This window comes from Embiotoca jacksoni, unplaced genomic scaffold (assembly GCF_022577435.1).
Source record: "Embiotoca jacksoni isolate LCO1_2020_lvr unplaced genomic scaffold, fEmbJac1.0.p SCAF_2, whole genome shotgun sequence".
Lineage (NCBI taxonomy): Eukaryota > Metazoa > Chordata > Actinopteri > Embiotocidae > Embiotoca > Embiotoca jacksoni.
In genome coordinates, this window is record NW_027185340.1 from 20100529 (window position 1) to 20126438 (window position 25910).

At 41.4% G+C, this 25910-nt stretch overlaps 1 protein-coding gene across 1 annotated transcript; it reads right to left on the reverse strand.

The window, feature by feature from the left end:
• Window positions 1-25910, reverse strand: LOC138201452 (protein FAM124A). Its single transcript, XM_069154970.1, has 4 exons — window positions 25741-25910; window positions 21447-21478; window positions 5788-6554; window positions 1-1197 (listed from the first exon to the last, which is right to left on the reverse strand). The coding sequence occupies exons 1-4, from the start codon at window positions 25794-25796 to the stop codon at window positions 325-327; spliced, it is 1728 nt and encodes a 575-aa protein (XP_069011071.1). The 5' UTR covers window positions 25797-25910; the 3' UTR covers window positions 1-324.

Sequence of the window (25910 nt, forward strand, 5' to 3'; positions counted from 1 at the left end):
CTCAGTACATTCCCTTTATGTGGTGGCATGTCACACACCTGAAAGGGAAATAACTTTATTGAAGAGTGTTTCTGTACACAGTTATGTGACTGGTCCATTAAATGTAAAATATATAACCTGGCATTTACAAAGCTTAAATCTACATGCAAGAAAACAACATTCACAAATACTATAGAAACGTGATCAACTTTGTGCCATCTTCAGTTTGTACTGCAGCTTTTACGATCAGACACCAGGGTGCAGAGTAGCGCTGTGTTCAGTGTCTCAGCACTGAAGTCAGTCATTACTGGCCACAGTGAGTCCTCCCAGCACTTAATCGATAAATTAGATGTAAAATTCTTGGCCTTCTTCTTCTTCTTCTTCTTCTTCTTCTTCTACTTCTTCTACTTCTTCTACTTCTTCTTCTGCCTTGTCTGCCTCATCACCTGCGGCACTAATGATGCTGCAGCTGTCTGAGTGGTTGATGGAAAGGTCGCTCAAAGATGGAGTAGCGCTTGTGTTCACACTGGTGCTTTGAGGTCGAGACCCCAGCAAGGTAGAGGGATTGCTGTTCATGGAGAGGCTATATGGAGTCCGGCCCAGTGTGGCTGACCTGCAAGGGTTCCCTGGGATTAGCAGAGAGAGGGAGGGTCCGATGTCTTCTGGTGGGGCCGATAATGGCCGAGAAGTCTGTGGCAGGCTTGCTTTGATGTACGCGGACACCACAGTGAGGTCCCCACTGCTGCCTGGATTTACTATGTGCCCCGTGTCCACGTCCGTCTCCTCTGCCCCGACCAGAGCATCCACATTGAGGCGGAAGGGAGGAACGAGGGAGGACCTCCGGTGGAGGGAGTGGGTCCTGTGATGAGGGCTGGGAGGAGGCCCGGGAGAGGAGCAGGTGGAGCGGGAGCTGGCTGAGCCCAGGTTGGGAAGAGAGAAGAGTGAGCTGGACCGGTGGCCCCTCCACTGGGACCTCCAGCTGTCAGGGTGGTGCCGGTCAGGCCACTGCTCTGGCTCGTCTGGCTCCTCGCAGGCCTGAGAGAGCGAGCTGTGGGAGGTCTGGTGGACTCTGGGACGGGACGTCACCCGCTGGTGATAACGGCGGTTCCTGTAGGAGGTGGAGGTCCGAGTGAAGGTGGACGGAGCTGAGGCTGATTCAGGGACGCTGGATGATATGTGGCAGAGATCCTGTCTGTGTTTGAAGTGTGTTCCTTGGACCTGAGCAGGAAGGAAAAAAAACCCAGTAAAAATATGTTCTGTTATGTATTTTACTGTTAATATCAGACAGTCTGCACTGCAAAAAAGGCAGATGAAGAAGCAGTGAAAATCTAATTAGTCCAATTTTTTTTGCAAAGGAACCATTTGCAAAACCATCAAATCTATTTCAGTTAAAAAAACTGAATATTAGAATACTTTTAGAGCTGACAGCCTGACAATCAAACTGCATTTCCATTTTGTTTTCCCTTGATGCCTCAATCTGCCTCAGGTCTGTCCCCAAACTCTATTCGGTCTATGTCCCCAAACTCTATTCGGTCTATGTCCCCAAACTTTACTCGGTCTATGTCCCCAATCTCTCTCAGGTCTGTTTAGTTTCAAACTCTTTATCTTGAAAATCTGAAGTTTCCTTTCTGTATCTGGTTTTTTTTTCTGTGCTAGTTTTAAGGTCCAGTCACTGCCAAATCCAGATTTTTGATGATCCTAACGGCAGATTTGTGATACATTTTTGAGGTTCACACAATATTTGCTTTAATCATCATTTTTGACCTCTGAAATGGCAGTTTGAGAGATTTTTCACTTGTTTGTACCAAGAGATTTGTTGGACTCTGTTCTATGTTCAATACATGTGGTGAATTATGTGGTGACAGGGGACACAAAGGAACGAGGTGCATATTCAAAACCATTAACCTCCTTCTGTCGATTCTCATGCAACGAGGTGCTCCTCACACGAAGTGGACGCGACACAGTGAAGGAGGAAGGGATACAACAAGGGAACAACCCCGGGCTTTACCAAAGCCCCCACACGCCCCCTTGTTCTCAGCACTGCCACTTTATGAATCACACCAGCAGCTGGAGAAGTCATCAGCATCCAGAGGAGCCCCGCGGGTATCACACCTCCATTTATGAACCAAAGTATCTCAAAACACAGAGACTGCTGTTCAGAGAATCTGTGTTTTACCACAAATCTACAGTCAATTATCATCCACAAGGTAGCAGGTCTGGAAACGTATGAAGCGATGTTCTTGTGTTTAACATGGAGTACAGCTGCAGCAGTATTCATTTCATTACTCTGTCAGTTCAGCTTCTCGTCTGTGATTTCCTCCTCTCTGCATATTGAAATGCTCCGTCCTCATCTCGCTGCTGATAGTTTCTCCATGTTTCTGTTCCCGTGTTTGCTCCGTCATCTGCCTTTCCAACCAGACAATACAGGCCACAGCAATAACTTTCCCCAAACCAGCTCTCAAGACAATTATTTCTAAGCGCAGAGGGAGGGAGGGCAGTTTGCAGATTTCCATATGTTTAAGTTCAACAACGATAAATATCTTTAAAGCGAATGTTAAACTTTGCTGAGAATGAGAGCAGAGTTGAACCGTGATTTACCACGTCCTCACGACAGGCTGAGGAAACAACTGACTCTGACAACATTAATAAATAATTCTTCTTCATGGCTTGAATCCAACACTTACACAGTGCAGTCATCACATGTATTATCCTGAATGGGGCTGACATGATCAGTTGATTTATCAGCTGACAGAAAACGATTATGGATTCATCATTTAAGGATTTTATTTAACATTTAATGGTTCAATATGAGAGTACCCCTTTTTTTCTGCATGAAAAAAAAATATATTAACCATATTATCATTGTTGATAACAGTTTGATCAAACAAAACAAATTATCTGCAGATGTCACCTTAATCTTGAGGAAATTTTCCTTGAAATTTTCACTTCCAGTAATACGTATTACAAAAGATGGCATTCTCCACAATAATTACTGTACACAGTGTGTATATGACAAATACACCACACTGTACGCTGCATATGCAACATTCTATCATTTACACTCAGTTATATAGTACACCTTGTTTTAATTTATAAAACATATTTAGTTTGACTTTAGGCTTTTTAGTTTAAACCACAGTGCAGGACTTTTCTATGTTAATGAATGTCTGTTATATTCCAGTAGTTGCCAAATTAGTTCACGTAATGATGACTAAACCAATCACTGCCAGATAAATACAGTTTTAAGTCTGGTGTCTGGTGAGACGTTCTGGCTGGATAAATACAAACTGAGCACGCTCTCTATGCAGAGCATGCTAACTGAAGATCTCCACCGGTTGATACAGCAAGCTTCCGGTTGAGCTGTATGCTAACTTGAATGGGGATGCATTCATTTCATCATACGGTTTCTTTCCACTTTCCACATGTTATCATAGCAAATCAATTAAATTCTGATTGTGAAATGAGTTCAGTTTGTGACGCTACAAACAATCTGTCCACCGTTTCATAGTACGGTAGCGAGTGGGCTACAGTGGAGCCTTTGACATAAGCACCTGTGGACAGTTTTTTGTAAGAACTCTCACTGGTGAAAGGAGGAGACAAAACTGATCGGCTGGTTTATGTCAAAAAAACCAAAATTAACCTCTCCCACACAGTAAAGAAGAAGGCCGTACATGCTGCCATCTATGTATTGTATGTTGTGATTCCAAAGATGCTGCAGATCAACTTCAGTTATTTACTGAAACTATTTCTGCGCCTGCTTGGGTGGAAGCATGCGTGCCTCACATCTCCTAATATGACCTGACAGGATGTGTCCAGTTTTCCGTGAGGACATGCTACAATGCTGATTGAGGAGTTGCAGCAGGGGGTGCTGGATAATGAGGTTGTTGACATGGCGATGACCAGACCCTTACTTTTGAAAGCTTTAGTTATCTAAGGATCTGCCGGGTCAGTCGGAGAGCTGACCTTAGCGAGCCAAAAACATGAACATAACTGAACACTAATCCTTGACTACTGCAGCAGCAAGAAAATGTCGTTAAATTTCAGCTAATAAACACAATTCTTCATCTGCTCAGAAGTTAGGTTGTGGCTGTTGGACTTCAACTGTTTTTACAATTAATTAATTGTTGCTGTTTAATTTTTCAACAAAAATGCCCGTCTCCATTCTCCAGTCCCCAGTCAACTCCACTGAGTTTGCTTTTGTAATATGTGGAGCCATATCAGACCTTTTGGAGCCAGAAGTGACCATATTTGGATGAACTTGTGAGGAGCGAGCAGTGGATCTGACTCGATTTGATTGGGAACCTAAGGACACTACGCCTGCCCACCTGTAGCAGAAACCTGACTGGACAGCATATGTCAATAAAACCAGAGTTGCCCCTAAACATACCACTTTTTGAGGCCTAATAAGTAATTCATGATGGAATTATTTTCAGATGAACTGCCAGAACACTAATAAGAAGGACTGTCCTTCGCCAAAGACACCATAATGACTGGTGACAATTTTTTTTATTGATTGTGTATTTCATGAGAGAAGTTGAATGGGAGTCTATGGAGCCAGATGCTTTTTGGAGCCGACCTCGAGTGGCCTTCAGTGGTATTGCACTTTGCGGCAGTTCCACATTGGATTCACTACCACTACCCCTCATAATTGGCTGCAGTTTCATACTGCAATTTCTGTCTGTTTCCAGTCTTTATGCTAAGATAAGCTAATCAGCTGTGGCTTCACATCGAGCCTACCATACAGACGCGAGACGGTTTACTACAGAAGCTGATGAGAAACTATTTTCAAACGGACACGAGACACAAAGTCAAGTGTATCATGCTGTACGTGTTACTTTGTGGAGGATCACATGACTTCAGTCCAGGTGGCAGCTAAGCATCATGCATATGGTCCATTGTCATGAGAGATTAGTTCATTGTTTCTCTCAGCGCTGTTCCAATCCCAGTAATGGACGGCAGCTTAATCGGCTTGAACTTTCAAAGCCACTTATCTCCCTCTGCCTGGACACACATCCCCTCTGAAACTGACACCCTTTTGACAACAAGCTTTTGACAACATCGGTCTTAATGCGTGTGTGTGTTTGTTGACACACAAGCTTTCTTCGCAGCAGTCATTGATGTGTAATCAAAATGAAGCAGTTACAGTATACAAGGCAAACTTCTAGTCAATGCATGAGTGAATCGATGGATGGGTGAATGGATTAATTCAAATTTGGGGCCTCCATTAAAACGACTAAATTCTTCTTTGTCTGCGATCGACATTAAAAACATTGTGGAGAGCATCAAAACAAACAGATTTTCCCATGTGTATAAATATTGTATGTATATTGTACTTGTTCCCCCAGCGGACTTCTTTAGCAAGATTTGTCTTTAAACTTTTTGGGTATTAGTTATAATCTGCTCTAATCTGCATGCAAATAAGTCTTCCACAAAATTAAGGCAAACGCTGTAGAGTTACGAGATAACACCTATTTTATTGACAGAAATATCATACTTTTCATACTGACAGATTTGTTGTGGAAATCCAGGAAAAAGGTCACATGGTACCAAAAGCAAATCACTTTTCCATTTTAATTAGTTTTAATTGAAATCGATTACATAGTTTTTTGGGGTATCCTGATGAGTAACTGCAGATATTAGGTAAATGTACACTAGTTTCTGCGACCAACCCCTCAATGCAATGAGTCACACTATTTTTGCTAGTATTATAGTCAATTATAATGAATGAGCGATTGAGAGAGTAATTTCAGATGCAGAGAAGGATACAAAATTTTGCACACGAGAAAACTAAAACCAAAAAAGTCTTACCTGAAGCAAGATCTTATTTCCATCGTAGTCCTCCGTCTGCCAGCGGACCTCACTGATCGGGCTGCAGGGGTTTGGCAGCAGGGGCACCAGGATTCCAACATCCCGTACCCTGACCTCCATCACCGCAGACTCCAGCACCAATGGACTCTGACCCCGTGGGAGCCTCTTAAATGACAACTGGATCTCCATGTCAGGGTTGGAGTATATCACAAAGAAGCAGAAGTCCTCCTTCTTCTGAGCTATCCTTCGCTGAAGCAGCAGCTTGTACAGTCGCACCATGTCCACATAATTTTCATGGCGACAATAAACTGTAAATCGTACGATTTCCTTCCCGTAGTGGACCTGGCGCACGGCCCAGAGAGGCGTGCCGGTAGACAGAGTGAAGAAGTCCTGACTGCACGGAGTCAGCGGCGACATCCGCCGGCCATTGCTGACTTTTTCGGTGTGGTGGTAGCGCCAGGGCGGCCTCTGCAGGGCGCGGTGCAGCATCAGTATCTGCTCCTCACCGCCGTACGCCTCTTGGAGGAAGAGGATGACCGCCATAGCTGGCTGGCAGGCCGTGGCAGCCCCGCCATTCTGATGGCGCTTCGGCCGGGGCCGCTGGCAGGTGGAGGCCCGCTCAGAGACTCTGAAGAGCTGCAGCTCGGGGTGAACCCACGCCAGCACAGCATCGGCTGCATGCTGCAGGTACTTGCCGTGGCCCGGGTCGGCGATGAGATGGACACTGACGAGGAAGGGATCCTGGAACTCGCCCATTGATAGCTCACCTCCACCAGCAGACATGGAAGAGACGAGAAGAGAGATTTAGGAACAGGTAGAAGGAGAAAGGAAACAAACTGTGAGGAGGAAGAAGTGGGGAAAAGGAGATAAAAGTGCAATCAATGTTTTTGAACATTGACATTGTTACAGGCATGCAAAGCAGAAAGCTAAAAGACCCTGAATGAGACAATACTAAGGTTTGCATTGTTTTGTAAAGCTCAGTTTTCCAGACTTTTTTAAAACCCTGTTGCCTGAAAACAAAACTCCATATTAGGCTCAATTACAGTTTAGTTTTTAGTTTTTTTTAAATGGTTTCTTTCCATATCTACAAGTGACAACACAGTATGGGTCACGGTTGGGTCAAAGAAATTATGGTTTTAAGTAAGAATGGGGTAAAGCAACTAAAACGGTTGAAAGATTGTGATCAAAATCAAACATAAATTGTAGGAGTACGACAGAACCACCTCCGTCTTTTGACTTTATAATTGCTTGGAATACTTGGGGCTGTTTTTCCTCCAACATTTCTCTTTCCTTCTATCAACCTTCCACCTCCACTTTCCTCTGTTTACATCTTTGTCCAAGGTTTCCCATCCTTTCCCTCTTCATCTCTCGCTCCCAACCGTCTCCATTTCACTTCTCCACATCTAGCTCCATTTTACATCTAATTTCGATGTTTACCTTCCCCCCACCCCCCTCAACCCCCCGTCCCTCTTTTATTCCAGACCCATGTGGAGCAGAGCCCCTCTGTGGAGGCTCATTAGTGCCATTAGGAGTCATTATTGAAGCCCGGAGGAATGTTCCGGACCACAGCAGGAGCGGTGCATTCAGGTGGAACCTCTCGGTGCACCCCTGATCCGGAAAAGCACAACGCCGTGACACAGGTGCTGCAAAACCACCACAGACATGTTTCTAAACTCTACAGTCATATTTCAGCAGTTTTTTCATTCTTGCCTGTTGCGTGTTACAACGCTCACACTATCTCCTCTTATCTGCATGTCCGCTCACTCTCTCTTTTAGGAGAACTTTTCCAACAGTCTTTATCTGATTTCTCGGGGGACTTGTCCCATTTCATTTGTGCTTTGGGAAAGGACACACAGACTCCTTGTCCCTGGCACAGCAGACTGTTTGGCTGTTGCCAGAATCCCTCCGTTAAACAGAGAGGCCAAACAGGGACGGCCTCTGTCTCATGAGTCCCACTGGCCTTTTGCAAAAGGACACTTTCTGCTTGACCAGAGGTGACATTTTCAAAATGTTAAGATCAGGTGACAATGACACATTCCTAACAGGTATCTGTTGAAGGTGATAAGTGTGATGACAAGTATAAAATGTGAAAAAATGGTAATCACATTGTTTCTTATAAATTTGTGTAAAATTAAAATTTGAGAATTTTTAGTTGATTTTTAGTTCTAAGTTGATTTCTTTTTATGAGCTCAGTAGAAACTAATCTGAAGAATGAAAACATTACATAACTTAAAAAACTTGCTATGCCAACATATTCAGGCTGCAGTTGAGACCATTGAGAGTTCACAGTGGTTGTGAATTCATGATATTTCATTACTTCCTTTGACTTTTTTGTATGTAAGGGGAAAATATGAAATTATTTTGTTCGTTGTCTTTTTTTGTTGTTGTAGTGGCTATTTTATAAATTGGCAGTTAGGACATTAGAAATGTTTTGACCTTTACCATCTTTTAAAAATTGTATTGTAATGGTATTATTTTGACATGTCACCAAAAAAAGCGCACAACGTTATACTGATGTTGCCGGCTTGGTGGAATTAGCTACGATTCAATCCGCATCAGATGAAATCTTGCCTCAGTCACCCAATTGGTCAGGAAAATATGGCGGGTTGATATAAACTGGAATTATCCTCTGGGGGATTTGAAAGGAGTCAGATTCAATGAGCAGTTTTGATATTAAATTCTGATTTGATGAGATGCAATCAAAGCCAACACATAGTGTCCTTGTGTGACTCAGTTTGTCTGAAGAGATAAAAACCACAGGATCAAGAGAGATCCACTGCAAGTTTAAGCTGGATGCCAGGACACACACACGCACGCACGCACACACACACACACACACACACACACTCACACACACACACACACACACACACACACACACACACACACACACACACACACACACACACACACACACACACACACACAGCACCACCCTCATTTACATCTGCCTGATCCCATTAGAATCATTGTCTGTCTGCCTCACATGCAGCCGGCATCGAGACACCAAACACAGGGATAATAGGGATCTTAAGGGTATTTACTGCACAACACTTTGTCCTGTCACACAGAGTAATAGCAACTCCTGCTGCTGTATACACAACTCTCACTGAATCCTCCAGGAATAGAGATCTTTGTCCTGAATTGTCACATTTCTTCCTTATTAGACAAATACAGGAAGCAGAGAAACAAATAAAGAGGTATTATCAAAAGATCTTTCATCCAAACTCTTCCTAAACATCTTTGTTTCTTGTTTCTTGCTGATACATTTTTTGTAATGTCTAATCATTAATCGAAAGTTCTTCAGAGTCCATAACCGCAATGAAGTAGGGATTAAGGGCGAATCTAAGTTTGTGTTTGAGGCCACGAAATGTCTCCCACACGCACTGAAGGCCACACACCGTTCTTATTTCTGTCTCATCGCATTAGAATCGGTGTCTGTCCCCTTGGCATCTGACTGACACCTAGAAACAAACCACTGTTTGAAACACATGGATGACTGGGACATATCAAATATGAAATTAGTTCATCCCTCTTTCTGTTTAACGTTTAAAGGCACACATGAATTTGTCATGTTGTGTACCAGCTGACTTGTGTCTGTAGCCCTGATTGGTCAAAATCAAAAGGCCCAAATTTTGTCATTGGTTTTGGTTTGATAGTAAAGGCCACAATGCAGCTTTTTCATTGATTTCAGTTATAACACCATATCAGTGCATTCGGGCCGCTGCCACAGAGGACTGCAGACAAAAGTCATACGTCTGTCATCGCATACTTAGAAACTTGATCTTTATGTCCTGTGTTCCTGTTACTTTTGCAACTATAGCTAACATGTGTAATATTAGATTAGTATCACTTCAACATTGTTTTTGTCACTCCTTCTTCCTCTTAAAATATATTTTTGATTTAATTATATCACATTAAATGCATGCAGAAAAAGGAAATATACAGCATATAACAGCAGTTCAGGTAAATTTGAACATTTAAAAATCTCGATTAAAGCTGACGCTTTCCTCTGGCAATATGTGTTAGTGGGGAGCTGTCACAGAGAAGAATAAATTCAAGATTAAGTCATCCCGATCCTGTGAAGAGAACCAGGGGGGGTTTGTGTGGAAAGCTCTGGATGAGTGTGTCGCTAAGCTCTTAATCCACTTGAGTCTTTGAGCTAAAACTGATGTTCTGACTCCACTGACCACATTCACACTCATGCATGTGTCCGACCATCCTCAACACACACACACACACACACACACACACACACACACACACACACAAACAATAAATGTGCTCATTTACAGACAGACCTATCTTTTCTAATTCTCAGAGACTTTCACCTTGGTTATGTGTTCAAGTGTTAACCGGCAACACATGCTCGCAGCCGAACCCACAGATGACGACGTGACATAAAACAACAGGCCTTCCAGTGGCCCCTCCACATATGAGAGTGATTAGCAGCGAAAACTCAACCTCGCCTTTGTGTGTGTGTGTGTGTGTGTGGGTGCGTGCATGTGTGTCTGTGTGTGTGTGTGTGTGTGTGTGTGTGTGCACAAGTACTGCAGTCGGCGCTTTAGCTAGTTTGGCCCTCAGTTTAAGTCAAAACAACTGAAGGGGGAAATTCAAGATGGGGGCCCGTTTGTCGTCTGGTAATACATTTTTTTTTTAAAAAGTTCCAATAATTGTACATCGTTTTGACTGATTGGTGCCAAGAAAATTAAGTCTTCAGTGTAATATGAATTTCTGTACGTTAACTGCACACTTTAAGTTTCGTCAAAGGTCTCTGATTCAGCTTGTAGCACTTTTTCTTTTTCAAAGTTTCCTCTGTAAAACGTCAGGTATTGTTGTATAATTTTCTTATAGCCTAAAAATCCGATTGGAAAAGCCAAAACAATGAACTGATCCTACCAACAATTATTTCATGTGACTCCAAAGCCTGATATGTCACGACGCTGCAGACCAGTTCTGGGCTTTGAGACGTTTGCTAATGAGCTGCAAGGAGATGATATGATTGTACTTGGTGTTAGCGTGTAATACACCTGCCAGTCCACTACAGGTCACCCCGGGTTACCTGGGTGAAAATTCACGGTTTTCTCCAGCAAACCACGCTCAACCTAACTTCTGACAATAGCCTCCGTCCAATGACCTGTTTCATGTGACGTGTATCTACCCATCACGACGAGGTGATGTCAACCTTCACACTAACACATTATCCTCTAGTGGACTGGTGGGTGTATTTAGTGGTATCCCACTTTATGTGGGACTGCACAGTATTTTTATACCTATGGTCACACATATTGAGACCATGTCCAACATTTTGATTGGTTGTAGTTACTGATGAAACTGATTATCTTTTATACATCAAGTAACTGAAAGCACACACAAACACACACACACACACACACACACACACACACACACACACACACACACACACACACACACATTGGTATCTAGAGCTACCATGTGAGGCCCTCGTCTGCTCATCTTTTAAGGTTCAGAATTTCACACAATGAAACTTTGACGTGTTGTGGACAGGAGGAGATGGAGATGGAGCCACAGCCACCCAACTGTCCAAACACGTGCAGGGTGGATTCAATGAGGCCTGTAGGTGTAAATGTGAGCATGGAGGGTTGTATGTCTCCACTTGTCTCAGTGTTTACCATACGGTAATACCATATTGTAAACCACAGTGAAGTGCACAAAATCAGTTGTGTTATTCAAGCGCTGGGAGAAACACTTCTTAAAGAGCCGCCTCTGAAACATTAAGTAGTAGAGTGGTCTTCTGAGGTTCAAGGAAGAGAATGTGATGATGTCACAGAAGAGAATGTGGTGATGTCACAGAAGAACAGTAGAAGTAGGCTTTATCAGTGTCAGGAAACATTTACAACTGGTCTGAACAACATGTCACAACAGCAAGGTTCATGGTCAAGACAGCGTGGAGGAGCAACGCAACCAAACACGCGGCAAACAACTGCATCTAAGAAAAGACACCTGCAGTTTGTGGTCACTGCACAGAAATTCAGCAGCTGGGACTCGATTTGTAACTGGGTGAAGATGGTAGAATGCGAGTCTCCAAGTTTTTTTCCTTTTTTTTGATAGAGTTATGTCTCAAATTCACGTTGTGAAGCGACACAGTACAAGTGAGTCTCACTATGAATGTGTGGTGCAAAAAGAGAAGAATGAAACTGTGGGTACATCGATACCCAAAGATGATTCCCAGAAAGATAAGGAAACAGTAGCTGAAATAACTCATGCTTACCACACTGTGCAGCATCCCAACCATACAGGTCAGCAGATTGTCGTAGTATTTTGGCACCACATAAAACCATTTACTGTGAAACTTCATGTTCCCTTTATTCTTACTGTATTTAGTTTGCGTTAGTTAATTCCAAGTTGGATACACATATCAAAACTTAAGATTACCTCTCAGCATTGGTAACATGTCCCACTCTGTCTCACACAAACATACTCTTTACCCCACATCTGGTTTGTTGAGATTTGGTCACCCTCGGTGTATTACATGCGTTGGTGTGACACTGGGCTGTATGACGAGGGAAAATGAAGCACATCATTAAACTGTAAATGTTGCTTTTAAGCAGCTTTTATGCTTATTACTCTGAAATTGGTGCTGCATTTTTCCATCAATCTCTGTCATGCCCACATCAGCGATATAAAGATTTTTAAGTACATCCTCAATAAGTTTGTGACATTAATGTGAGACCTCTACCTCAGTGTGGCTGAGAACTCTATCTATTTTTGTTTTGTTTTATTATTTTACCATGTAACTACATTTAAAAAATGACCAAACACATGCAAATTTCAGTCTCTCTTTGGGTACATTTTTCACCTCCATCTCCTTTCATCTCCATCTATCAACAGCAGCACTGTTTACTTGTGCTCATGTTTCCTAGAAACTACAGCTTTTTCAGGAAGTCGTTGGAAAATTGTGAATACACATATGTGAGCGGGTTTTTTTTCACGTGACTTATTGTCAGTTACCAGAAAAATATAAACTAACTCCAACCATATCATTTAAGCAGTTCTCACACAAAGATAGCGTTAAAGTGCCAACTAATATATAACTGTCTTCTGAGGCAAGAGCTGAAATTGAAAGCTTCTGTTGCGCTCTCTGCTCGTCAGCTGCATTTCCCAGCTCAGTCCAACATGCATGAGCAAAAGTGCAAGTCTGCATTTCTGCACATAATTAAACTGGAGTGCACAAGTTGACACCATGAGAAGTAACAAGCCTTTTCACTCTGTCGTGTAGAAGACACTAACATGGCTTTTCATTCTTGATATGACTTCTAAAGAGCAACATAAGCAGGACCTGGAAATAAAGGGAATTGCTGACTTCCTTTCCCAGAGTAAAATATACAAAGGGCTCTGTATGTGTAAGCCGCCGGCCCGAACGTTTCACAGAAGATAAAAGCAATCAGACTAAAATGTGGAGCCACTCGTCTTGGCTTAAGACCGCTGTTAGTTTCAAACTTAAGAAGCAGATAGATTAGACTGTTGTGGGGAAAGATTAGAAGAGGAGGCTTAGTGAGCAGACCGAAGCCAGCCAGGGCTCGTCCAAGTTCATGGATGTCACGTGACCTTCAGTGACCGAGCAGATGAGGGACAAGGCAGCTCGGCTGAGGAGAGGGACAAAAGGTCCAAGAGGTGACGAGGCTGTGACACAGTTGCTTGATCTTTGAGATCACGCAACACGTTAGATCAAGGCTGAATGTCATCACCTCAACTTCAGGTCTTCATGGGTTCAACATTTTAGACCTGATCCAGAAGCAGGTCCATGGAAAACCAGCTCAAAAAAGTTGGAAAAGACCTGAGGATAATTAGACCTGATCCAAAACAAGGCCGACCTGAACAGATGCAAAACAGAGAACACTGGCAGCAGCAGCCGCGGCTGAAAAGAGGAGAAACAGGGCATCTTGATGATGATAATGAAAATGATGATGATGATGATGCACCAATTGATCAGAACTAATAGTTCACTTGGAGGTACACAGGAAATAAATTGACACTGACTTTAGATCAGCAGTAATACAATGAAGCGCAGACCTCATTTGGTTGTTCCCACATTAGATCTCAATATCACTCCTAGTTCATAATCATTGTTCCATTTCACTGTGAACTCAATGAGCCCTCACTCACTCACTGATTACCAAGAAGGGCCAAGAACAAGGCTGACAGACGGAGCTGCTTCAATTAAACCATTAACAAACAGCCGACTGCAGCATATTTAACAGCTGCGATCTCAACCTCATGGTTCAAATCTCTTTTTGGAAGATGCACATTTGGTAACACTTAATCGAAGCTGCCTTATAGGCGAGAATGCAGCTCATACGTTCAGCTGGGGGTAAACCACCTTGAGTTGGTGTGTGTGTGTGTGTGTGTGTGTGTGTGTGTGTGTGTGTGTGTGTGCTGAGCTGTTACGGGTGGTCCTTGATCCATCAGGTCCAATTCAAACTGACTGTGCTGAAAGTGCTTTGGCTGACATCACTGCCAGTGGTTTGCCATGTAAAGGGATACTCTGCTGTCCTTTTTTACACAGACCTGTGCGTCATCCTCCTCAGTGTCTGAGCGTGAATGCAAGTCTGTGCAGATGAAAAGCAAAGAAGTAGTGAATGATCTGAACTCCCCTTAACCGTAAAAGGTGGAATATACACCACAATCTCCGTTAAGCACAATTAAAGTGTGACGCAGAGTTTACCTGGGATTTTTAAAGCTGATATTGACATTCAAATTTGAGTGAAAAGATATATACTAAAGCTGAATTTCAGATAGTGTGTTAATGGGTTACACTTCAGAGTCCATGCACGTAGCTGACGTGCACCTCTGTAAATATGTAAATACAAGCTGGGACTACAAACAAAGCAGGTGCAGACCGCAGAAACTGTGATACACTGTTTGTGTTTTCTCCTCCAAGTTTATTGCTCAGGATGAGAATGAACACGTGGAAGCTGAAGACTGTAGTCTTCTCATTTTAAGTAACACAGCTACTGTAAGTCAGTCTTCTCCACAGTCAAACTTTATCTGCTCATCTCATAGCCCATTCTTTAAATATCTACATGACTCCACTGGTGATTTAACTCCAGCTTTATAAGAACTGCCACGATTACACAGACTGGGAATTAAACCAGGACATGTTTAGATTATGTAAGTATGCCATGGTGACACCTGACAGTGAAATCTATAACTCTAAAACTTTACCAAAACACACACACACACACACACACACACTAGACATTGTGTAATTCCAATGCCAATTCCAGAGCAAAAACACAAACAGAAGCACAAGAAAATAATTTAAAATTAAACTTGAGATAATATAATTAAACAGGTCTTTTCAACCGTTTTCTTGTTCTTTTTTTTTTTTTTATCATCGCAACAGTCTCTACACTGTCAGATCAGAGTGCATTGGGGTTCAGGTAATTAGGAAACGTAAAGATTTTTTTTTTAAATCTTAAAAATGTTAAACTTAAAAACCTTAATCACCTTGATGCATTCTAGTTTCTATTTATTAATCTGTCTTCCTGCTCATATGCGACTTTTACACATCTAAATGATGTTCAGAAGCTCTAACTGACACTCAAAACCACATCAGTATCGTGATAATAACTTTTATGATACTGTACTGATTCTCAAAAACGCTGCATTGATTTTTAATTAATAATTTACATGCAAAGATTTGTAGCAATTTTTTCAGACTACAGAAAAAGTAAAGATCTGATGTTGGATATCACTGTGATAAATGCAAAAGTAGATCTCACTGTTTGGACTGCATAAAAAAACAGATTTTACTCAGACTTAATGCATATGGTGGTGTGTTCTTCATACTACGATAGTTTTCCTAAAAGCTCACATTATATTGAAGTGTAACCACTGTGTCGTGAAATGTATCGTATTGTCAGATTCCTGCCAACACACAGCTCTGGTCACATCTTCAGTTATTGTTGGGAAGGGAGTAAAACTTTACAGGCTACGGCACTTTGAGCAGTAAATATTTAATTCAACAGCTGGAATACAGCAGTGAGGGTCATGTAGACATTTTGGAGAGTGGACTTGGAGTAACTTTAATGCACATGTGTTTCTGCTGATCTGCTGCCTGTCTGAGCAGAAATAACACAACTGGTCCTCAGGCATTAGTGGCTACACAGGCCGCCTGGACGAGCCAAGAGTTTAATTTTGTGGAAAAGAGTCATCGTTTTACCGCTTGCGAAAAGAACACAGCACGGTGAGCATGATTGACATGACCTGAGATACAGACACATGACAAACGCTCAGTAGACATACACAGAGGGGCTGCTTATGCTGGGCTTGCTGCCCCAAGTGGTCAGTATACGTGTCATTCAGAAGTCTCTATTTTCTAAATTCACTTATGGATGCTACAAGTCACTACATGGGTCACCAAGACCCGACTATAGATGTTATCTCCTGTAATTTTACATTTTAGTGACATTCCTGAAATTTTCCTTATATATAATTTAAAATATTCAAATTAAATCAGGAAATGAAGCTAATGCAGAAGTTCAATAAGAAAGATCTGTTGCCTCACGTTTGAGTTAAATTCCACTTAAGTACTAATCCTTCTATGCTATCTTGTCGGTCACTTCCACTTTTCCACGCTGTCAAAATCACCTGTTCTCTGTCCTGACATCTTTGTCCAATGATTTTTCCGCCTGCATTTTTCGGGAGACTTAATCGAAGTCTCATCAGCCATTCACCTTCTTCGCTCCACCATCACCACCAGCGTCGAGGCTCCGGACGGTCCGGACCTCTCATCCCTATACTTTACCTGAGTCATCGCCCCTTTGACGCAGCCTCACCGTGGAGTCTAATTTCAAAAATTTCGAATATCAACCCATCATATCAAAAAACTGTTATTCACCTACAAATGATCTCTTATTGAAATATCGTATGATTATTCTGAACAAGCATTTGGTACTGACTTATAGTATCAGAAAGTTTTTGAAATTTCATGCCACCAACTCAAATCGATCGGGACTTTTATACGATTTTATACTCAAGTGGGAATGACATAAAGGATGCATGCATCATGATATACGTTTACTCACTTCATCACAGCAAGCAAACATCTTCTGGTGACAGACTGATCCCCTCCCTCCCCCCCATCATTCTGCGACTCCCAGCCTTTAGTCAGACTACTATCAATCCTGTCTCGCCGTCTGTGCCATAAAAGACTCACTGAACTGTTCAATATGCTGATGCATGATTTCACTTCCACTCACTGTTTTTAAATGTTCTTTTTATTCTTGATTTCTCTCCAAGGCCAGAAATATTCTCACAATCTTGTATTTGCTTCCAATTACCTGCGAAAGTTGGATGTTCTGAATGCATCTCGAGTTTTCGTTTCATCTTTCATCCAAGTTTTTCTCTTTTGGATGTCGAGTGCGGTTTAAATTTTCCGGACTAAACGTCTGCATGTAATAAATAAGTCTGCAGAATATTGTTTGGATCAAGTGTGACAAATCATGCATGTCCCCTCTCTATCTGTTTACATCTCTATTAGTATATTTGTGTCTCTGCTTGGCATCTTTCTGTTGTTATAGTCCCCACATTTGGCCCAAAACCATTCATTACTCTGACAGCCGACCCCCTCAGCATCACATACATGCACACACACACACGCACATGCTGAAAACCATAGGGGGCAGGGTCACAGGTCACTCAGGCTGAATGGACACTCATCTGCTTCGACCAATAGAGAGTGAGGTCATGTGATTAAGTGTTTGGGGTGGGACTCCACACTTTGAAGCCTCTTGAATCAAAACCTTTTTATCTTCAATTGAACACTGGAAGATGCAGCACGCAGCAGCTGCACAACACATAAAAAGACAGAATACAACCGGCCTTTTTTTTTTTTTTTTTCACACATATCACGTTACTGTCGTTGCAACTACAATTTCCACTCCTCAACTTTAACTGTAAGTGATAAAATACTGCACAATCCAAATTCAAGACTCCATAGAGGATTTACATATTTTTTTCCTAATGCAGAAGTGGCAGAATTGCAGTAGTGAAGTTAGAAATCGTATCACTTGATCCATTTTCCAGACTGGCTATACTAAATTTTGAATTTAACTGCTAGCTGCCTTTCTAGGACTTTTTACTTGATGTAATATCTGATAAAACCCCTCCTCAAAGCTACACACAAAAAAAACTACTGCATCTTAAAAAGTAATTATGTTAGAGTCCTGGAGGATGTTTTTATTCATTAACTTGTGGTCTGTTTTGTAGAACAAGATAAATTAGGACAAATGGCACTATAAAATTCTTATTTTAAAAGGCCTATATTTTACATTTTCCTTGTGTTCTTTTTTTATTTTACAGTTTTGATATCCATAGGAGGATATTTTTGTGGTTGAAGTCACGATTACCATCTAAATATAGTTTCACGTCTTGTACTTAAGCTCCAATAAGAACAGGCTGTTTTCTGTCTGTCTTTAAAGAGCATTGATATCAATGACCCTCTCTTCTCTCTTCTGAGTGACACACCGCCAGGCCAACCCCGTGTCTTCTTCTGTCTTGCTAGCTCTGCAACAGAGGGATTGCACAGTGTTTTCTTACAAAAGGTTGGTCAGTGAGGATAACATGAGCGCAAGTTTGTGACATCACAAACTCACGACAGTCTAAACAGCACAGTTGCTGAATACAGGCTCTGTGCATTTGTTTCTGTAGACTGAGAGCTTTGACACTTTCATAGAATTTATGTAGTTCCTAGACCAACTTTATAATAAATAGTCGGTCCCAAATCAACTATGTACTGTGTTCGCATGAGTCCTTTTTTCCATTTTTAAGGACAGTGACACTAAATACTTGCAACATATTTTTTAAGATTTGCATCTTAAGCACATGAGTGTACATCAAGCGGAGAGCCAAAGACGAGAGATAAACACAGTGTTGGTTTGGGTTTTCATTGGTACTTTTCATGTGATTTACTTACAATGAGAAAAGATTAGAAGAACCTTTTTCTTTAAACTCAGATGTTATTTTATGGTAACTTCATTATCATCATTTATTACAGCTTCAACTAACTTTCGCAAGAATATTTGAAATCTTTTTATTTAAGTTGTTAGCGGTATGACTGAGCTTACAAAAGCTTCAAATGAGAGACAAACTATGTTTCAAAGTAACATAGCTTCACGCTCAGCTGCACCAGAGGAGGTGCTCGGTATTTAACAGTAACACCCTCACTGTCCTTGACAACTGGCATTTTAATGATCATCAAATTTAGATTCCAAAATATTTTTAAAAGCTTCCATTTCAAGACTGCGCCAGCTGGATTCCTACAGTTTCCATTACCCAGGACCTCCAGTAGAGAATAGACAGTCAGATTGATGGTTTAACATGATATCAGTGTGTGTCCAGGGGGCTTATGGCTGCTCTGAGCTGAGGTCAAAGTTCAGGGGTTAAGACCACCTGTATAAACATGACAACACTCTATACCCAAACCTAAATATACTTCAGTAGAAACTGATGCTACATGCACCTCTGCAAAATGAACACATTACTGCGCGCAGACATGCATAAGACACACTGAGGACAAAGACGAGCTGCCACACACAGCGCTCAGACAAATGAACATTTTCCCCTTTCGCATCTTTAGAAAGTCTGTCGCCACCGTAGTTTGTGTCCATCTGTCCAGTCCTTTCAGCTGAGACCATCTGTATGAACGTCAGTTTGACTAATGCACCAATGGGGCTCTTTTCACTTTATGTCTGTCTGTTCATAACACATGAACACATCCCACAGAAAGACTGTTTTCATACTGAGACACAGAACTACTATTAGACAAAGAGCTAGTACTACCTGAAGACCTCCAGTGATATTAAACCATTTAAGAGGTGATAACTGTTGAGAACTCCAACATGTCTTTAACACTAACTTGAATGAACTCTGTGAAGAACAGGTATGCAAGACATGTTCTCTGAAAGGCAATCAAGGTTTAAAATATAGTATAAGTCACAACTTGTGTCTCCTCATTGTTTTCGTTTTCTTTTTCACATTAAAATTACAGACGCTGAAGCAGAAGTTGTTTGATTAAAGCTCTGATTGCATTTTAGGCAGATTCAGGTTCATCCAGCTACCAGACCCATCTCAAGAAGGAGCAAAATCCTCCTCCAATCAATCCACCTCGATTGTTTTAGGGCGATAACAAAAATATCAGCGACCGATATATCTTAAAATCTGGAATCTGGAATATTACAATCTCTGTGCCTTTATACCATTGGAGGGGGATGAAAAATAAACAGTATACTTTTTGTAATTAGTGCAAAACAGCCCTTTAAACCATGGTTACAAATAAGGTACAGTTGTTGTCCATTCAGTCAATTTATGGGCAAATTAATTTTACCTGTTGCAGCTAAATGCCAATGTGGCATCACTCTAAAGTGATATTGCTATGGTTACCACCGGTTAAAGGGAAGTGTCCTATTAGACAAAAGTAAACTATCACCTGCCAGCCAATCAGAAATAAATATCTTCCAGGACAAATGGTAGGAATCATATTGCATTTAAAAATGCTTTCAGTCTGTAAATATGAGAAAGTTAAACACAGGCAGGATGTACAGTCACTGTGTACAGTAGTTGTTATCCTGCAGTGTCTTTGTGAACGTGGTCACACTCTCCTGCAGCGTGTATTTAAAGTTCTTGTGTGCTGCTGCACATTTTGTTCCTGCTCTGCCTTCCAGTAGTGACAATAGGGGGCAGGAGCTCATCAGATACAGCGATGACACAGGAAACGTGAGGGGGAAAAAAACACACCAGACACTCACTACTGGATCAACGTGTGTGTGTGTGTGTGTGTGTGTGCGTGTGTGTGTGTGTGTGTGTGTGTATGTGTGTGTGTGTGTGTGTGTGTGTGTGTGTGTGTTGCTATACTTCCTGACTTCTGGGTGGGATAGCACAGTTTCCTGTGGACCAGATTAATGGGCTACCATTAGATATAATCCTGGCATTGTGAAAGGCCTTAGAGACCTGGCAACCAGACTGAAGAGGAGTCGTGACCTCTGCATACACAAATCCTTACAATCACACACATTCACATAAAAGTGCACAAACACACAAGATGAGTAACTCAGCAGCAAGCGATGACTTCATATTTCACCACAACTGCCAGCTATGACCGATTGAGGAAGACACACCATTGGTCGGCTGAATGCTGCAACTTCCTGTATCTGTTTCAAATTAAAAGCTCTCTTGCATTTCGTACATGTTCCAGACATATCCTTAGTTTTGACCCGTCTTGTGTTTTCAGCACACCAAGACATGTTCTTTCATGTGAAATTTACATCCTTTCCAAACCGTACATTTTTTTAAGCATTTTTTTTTCTCTTTTAGTTGCCCGATCAATACAGATGTTGTTTTTTTCCTGTGATATCCAACCATTCACTAAATCCAATGTGCAAAATGTTATGCATGCCAAGAAGAAAATATTATATATATTATTATATAATGAAGCAGCTTTCTATTAACCCAAAGACAGACTCCTCCCTTAAATCTACTGTAGGCCTTACAGACTGCACAAACACAAACACAATCCTGGATTTATTTTGTCGGTATGTATTAGGGAGATATGGTCTGATCTGTGTGTGTGTGTGTCACTGTTGGCATTCCTTCATGTCGCCATTGTTTTTACTTACTGCTCGTTGAGGACAAGGGACTGTAATCAGACCTGCAGAGGACAGGAGAGGAGAGACAAAAAGAGGTGGACAGAGAACGAGAGGACAAGAAACAGAGAGGGGAGAAAGGAGTTTATGTTACAGTGTGAAGTGCAGTCCACATGATTTACAGGATGACACACTCCTATTTCAAATAAAGTGCTGACATCTGGCTAAAGAGTCGGAGAAGTCCAGCTGGAAAGGTCACCAAAAATGCAAACGGACATTTCAGAGTGGTTTCTATCTGAAGGGATCAAACACAGGACATCTACTCAGGTACTACTTACACTATCCTCAAGTTCAGTTTTTAGCTACTTTTACGACTCATTTTACCTAAATACATCTATGTCATGCAACTGTATGTCTATGACATAATTCCACTATATGTCAAAGGGAAAGCTAATCGTTTGTACTTTATAATATTTATTTTGACAGCTGTGTCACTGATTAGTTTGCAGATTACGTAAAACTCCCTTTCTTCTTCCTCTTCTTCAATGGACTCGTCCAAATTTCCACATAAACTCTCACTCAGAGAAGAGACGTGCCTAATCTGATTAAATACAATTTCTGCTAATATAATCTCCAAAGATTAGAGACAAATTCTGTCATTTTAAGTAATTTCCCACACAAGACACGTGTGCTCCCATACAACAGGACAGATTGAGGAGCTAACCTGCCTCCTGCATCTTTATAATCCCTGAACCGTCCATGGAACCTCAGCTCACATGTAAACCACACAACCTGAGAATATTAGTCCCGCAGGAGTCAGCTGACAGCCGGAGAACACGGCTCCTCCACACACACACAGACACACACACTCTCTGTGACTCTATCTCTAAACTAATAAGGCCCCTGCAGCTGCAGGAAACAGAGGAGCAAGTCTTGTTTCCTGCAGCAGGAGGTTATCAATCTAACTAACGGGCATTAGCGGTGTGTAGAAAGCAGTGTGGGAAGAGGCAGAGGTGAGGACAGAAAGATAGAAGATGATGGGGTACAAACGGGGGGAAATGCTGGCACGGGGAGTGAAAGAAAAGACATATATACAATACAGAGCAGATTATTAACTACCGAAAGGTTCCAGGAAAGGAACGGAGAATGAAAGGCACAGACTCATCCTTGCGTGCATAGAGGAAAAGACGTTCTTTTTTAGGTTTATGACTCTTCGTAGAGGAGCTGGAGGTCGTAGTGTGTGCACTTTCTGGTCTGTTATGATGACTCTCTTGGGTGTGAGTATTTGGCAGGACTCCCCCAGCAGTGTCGGTTAGCATCTCGCCTGCCCTTCTCAGTCTGGCCGCGCTGCCTCGCTTCATCTGCGTCCAAAGTCAATAAACACAGGGCGAAGCGAAGACAGGCAGCAGCCCGGTCAGGCACACACGGTCTGACTTCACAGTGACCTGACGGGCTCTAAAATCTTGTTTGATTAGGGTGGAGATGCAGGGAGCGAGCGATGAGAAGAGGAGGGACAGAGGAAGATGACAGAAGGATGAAGATGGACAGAAACTAACCGTAAATCCTCTATGACTGTTCCAAACAATGACGCATGTGAGCATTTTATGATCTACCACCTCTACAGTGAGCCTCTAGTTATGTTCAGGAAGGATCACTGTCATGCTTAAAATGATCCAATGTTGACTGGCTGTAGATGGAAAAAAAATCAACCATGATTTTCTATGTTTAAATCACAGCCTTGAACTTGACCTCTGTTCTCCAGAACACGACTTCCACCAGGACAGTCATTATTTAAACGTCTGCAAGATGTTTACTGGCAGCTAAACTTGCATCGCTGCATCAATAGATTGATTAAATTACTAGCCTATTTTTCTTTTGCCAATCAGTTTTATTGAGCTTCAATGTGATGTCATCAAATGCCTTATATTCAAAACCCAAATTTATTCAGTTTACTTAAATGGAAAAAAATCAAAATGCAGAAAAGCTTCATTCTTCAATCATTTCTCTCAGCCTGTTTAAAAATATGTATCAATTAACTGTAAGTGATAAAAATATAAAGAAAAAAGGCTCTCAAAAATGACATTGTTTTTACAATAGTACACTGTGAAGGCAGTGATGTGTGACTCAGGGACAGCAGAGACAGTGTGAGGTGAATGAGGACTAAATACGGTGGATGTGTGAGCTTAGCAGGAAGTGGAGTGAGGCAGAGGAGGTGGAGGGTGCGATATGGTGAAGAGGCAGCTCTCTGGTTTAGCAGCTGGATGTCCCTGCCTTTCCTTTTTACATCAGCAATTTCCACGGGGGTGCTGTGCTGCTTCTCTCCTCGTGAACAGATGCTCTCTCTCACACACACTTTAAGATGTTTGGTTCCAGTTCACGGCCAGTGAGATCCCACAGTCCCAGGTGGCTCTGACAACAGGGGCCATTGATGGACGGAAGTCAGATTACATTTCCCAGTTTAATAACTTTCAATCTAAAAGTAAAGAGTCTAATTTACCTGATGTGTTCCTGATAATTTGTTGTCTTTTTAAATGTTAGTCTATTCTGTTTTATGAAATTGCTATATAACATTTTACTAAGGTTGTTTGCTTAATCCTGATATGTTCTTGTGTGCTTTTATTGTTGTTTATCTGCCTCTTGAGTCTATTTTGTTTCATTTTTAACTTTTAAAGTGTTAAAAATCCAAGAAAAATTTGCTTGTTGGCTGCAATCTGACACTGATATATTAAACCTGTCACTTAATGAGCAATGTGTCCTTAAGAATAAACAACACTTTATGTAGTATAAGACTTACAGATGCCTTCAAACGCTTCCATTTTAAGCCTGAAAAATGTAGTAAAACCAAAAGTCAATGATGTATTGCACGTTATGATGTTTAGGCTACTATTAAGTACTCTCAATAACACACTTAAGAGAGCAACTTGCGTTATGCCAGTCTGTAAAACAGTAAGTTTGGCAGTCACTGGTGGTCCTATCATTTAAAGAAATTATACTATAAATGTTTGATATGGTTCACTTGATGGATCTGAGTCTTTTAAACTTCTCTTTATTCCACAGTGAGCCTTCAAGGAGTAATGTGGACACAGGTAGGCATCTAAGAAAACAAAAAGAAACACAAACTGGCCTAAATATGGGCCACTGTGAACAACAATCCATACATGAAATGTGGGTAAACAGTCACAGTTCATTTACTTATTGTCTGTCCTTTGGCTAATTACACAAATCACAACACAAGCCTCCAGTTTTGATAATGTCTTTAAAGGATAGGTTCACAATTTGCCGAGTTTGTCTTGATACAGTTTACTCACATGTGCAATGAAAGAGCCTCTCTGTGCTCATTCATCCTGCTGGCTACTAAGAGTTTCATTTCTTAAGTAATTGCAGCGGAAGTGATGATGGACAAGGTGAAATCATTATTTGTGTGCCATCACAAAGTTAAACCAATGTATTTTGAGATGAATTGGATGAATCCAGTTGGTATGGTTCATAGTTAGTTATACACCTGCTACAGTACTGAAACTCTGGAAGAGAACTATGTGATGTATTGCCTGCAAAGTTACACCTGTAGTGTTTTAATATAGACCTCAAAAATGTGAAACTGTCCTTTAATTCATTAGCTCAAACACAAACACACTTCCTTCACTTCAACATTACATCCAACAGTCACATACCACAGGAGAAACCGAGGCACATCTTTGTTTAAAGGCTGAAACAGATGGAACACGATTCATTTACTCTCCTTACTGTCCAAACAATCTTCTATTGGCAGATTATTTCAGGAAATGAGGCGATTAACTTTCCACCAAACGATTAGGATTATCAACCGTATGCCCTCATCAGATATTACATGTTGGCACAAGGAGGAAATCCAAGAAGAGCATAACACTTCAAAATAAAACTTATTTTATGACTTTAGTCTGTCTTGTTCTAGCCCCAGTTTCTATGTAATAAACAAGGGGCACAAATTCAGTTACGTCATGTATCTCTGAGATAAACCAAACTTCATCTAAAATATTGCTAATTTAATGAGGTCTTGCTTAAAGCACAATTTCAAGGCCACTCAATTTGATTTAAAACATCGTTACACACAAATGTTTGTAAGACCAAAAAAAAGACGACTCCTAGGATAAAAAAAAAATGTGTACGATGTGGGATTTTCACAATAAAATAAAATTAGACAACCTATTTATTTTTTGAAATTAGTTTCTTCCTCAGTGAAAAGATGGTATGCACGTCTTAACTTTTAAAAGGTTTAACATTATAAAAAGTATTTAGCTTTGAGGAAAAGCCATTTAAGGGGATTTGTTATTATTTCTGCTTCACTCACCCTGCAGTCTCGGCTCCTGAGTCCACGCAGTCATCTTCTGGGAAGGTTCTTTCCATCTCACAGTGTCGGCTGCGCAGCGCTCAGCTGCATTGTTTTGAACTGCCGGTGAAACGAGTAAAAAAACACGGCGTTCAAAAACAGGAGGATCAGTTAAATGTTAAATGGAGGAG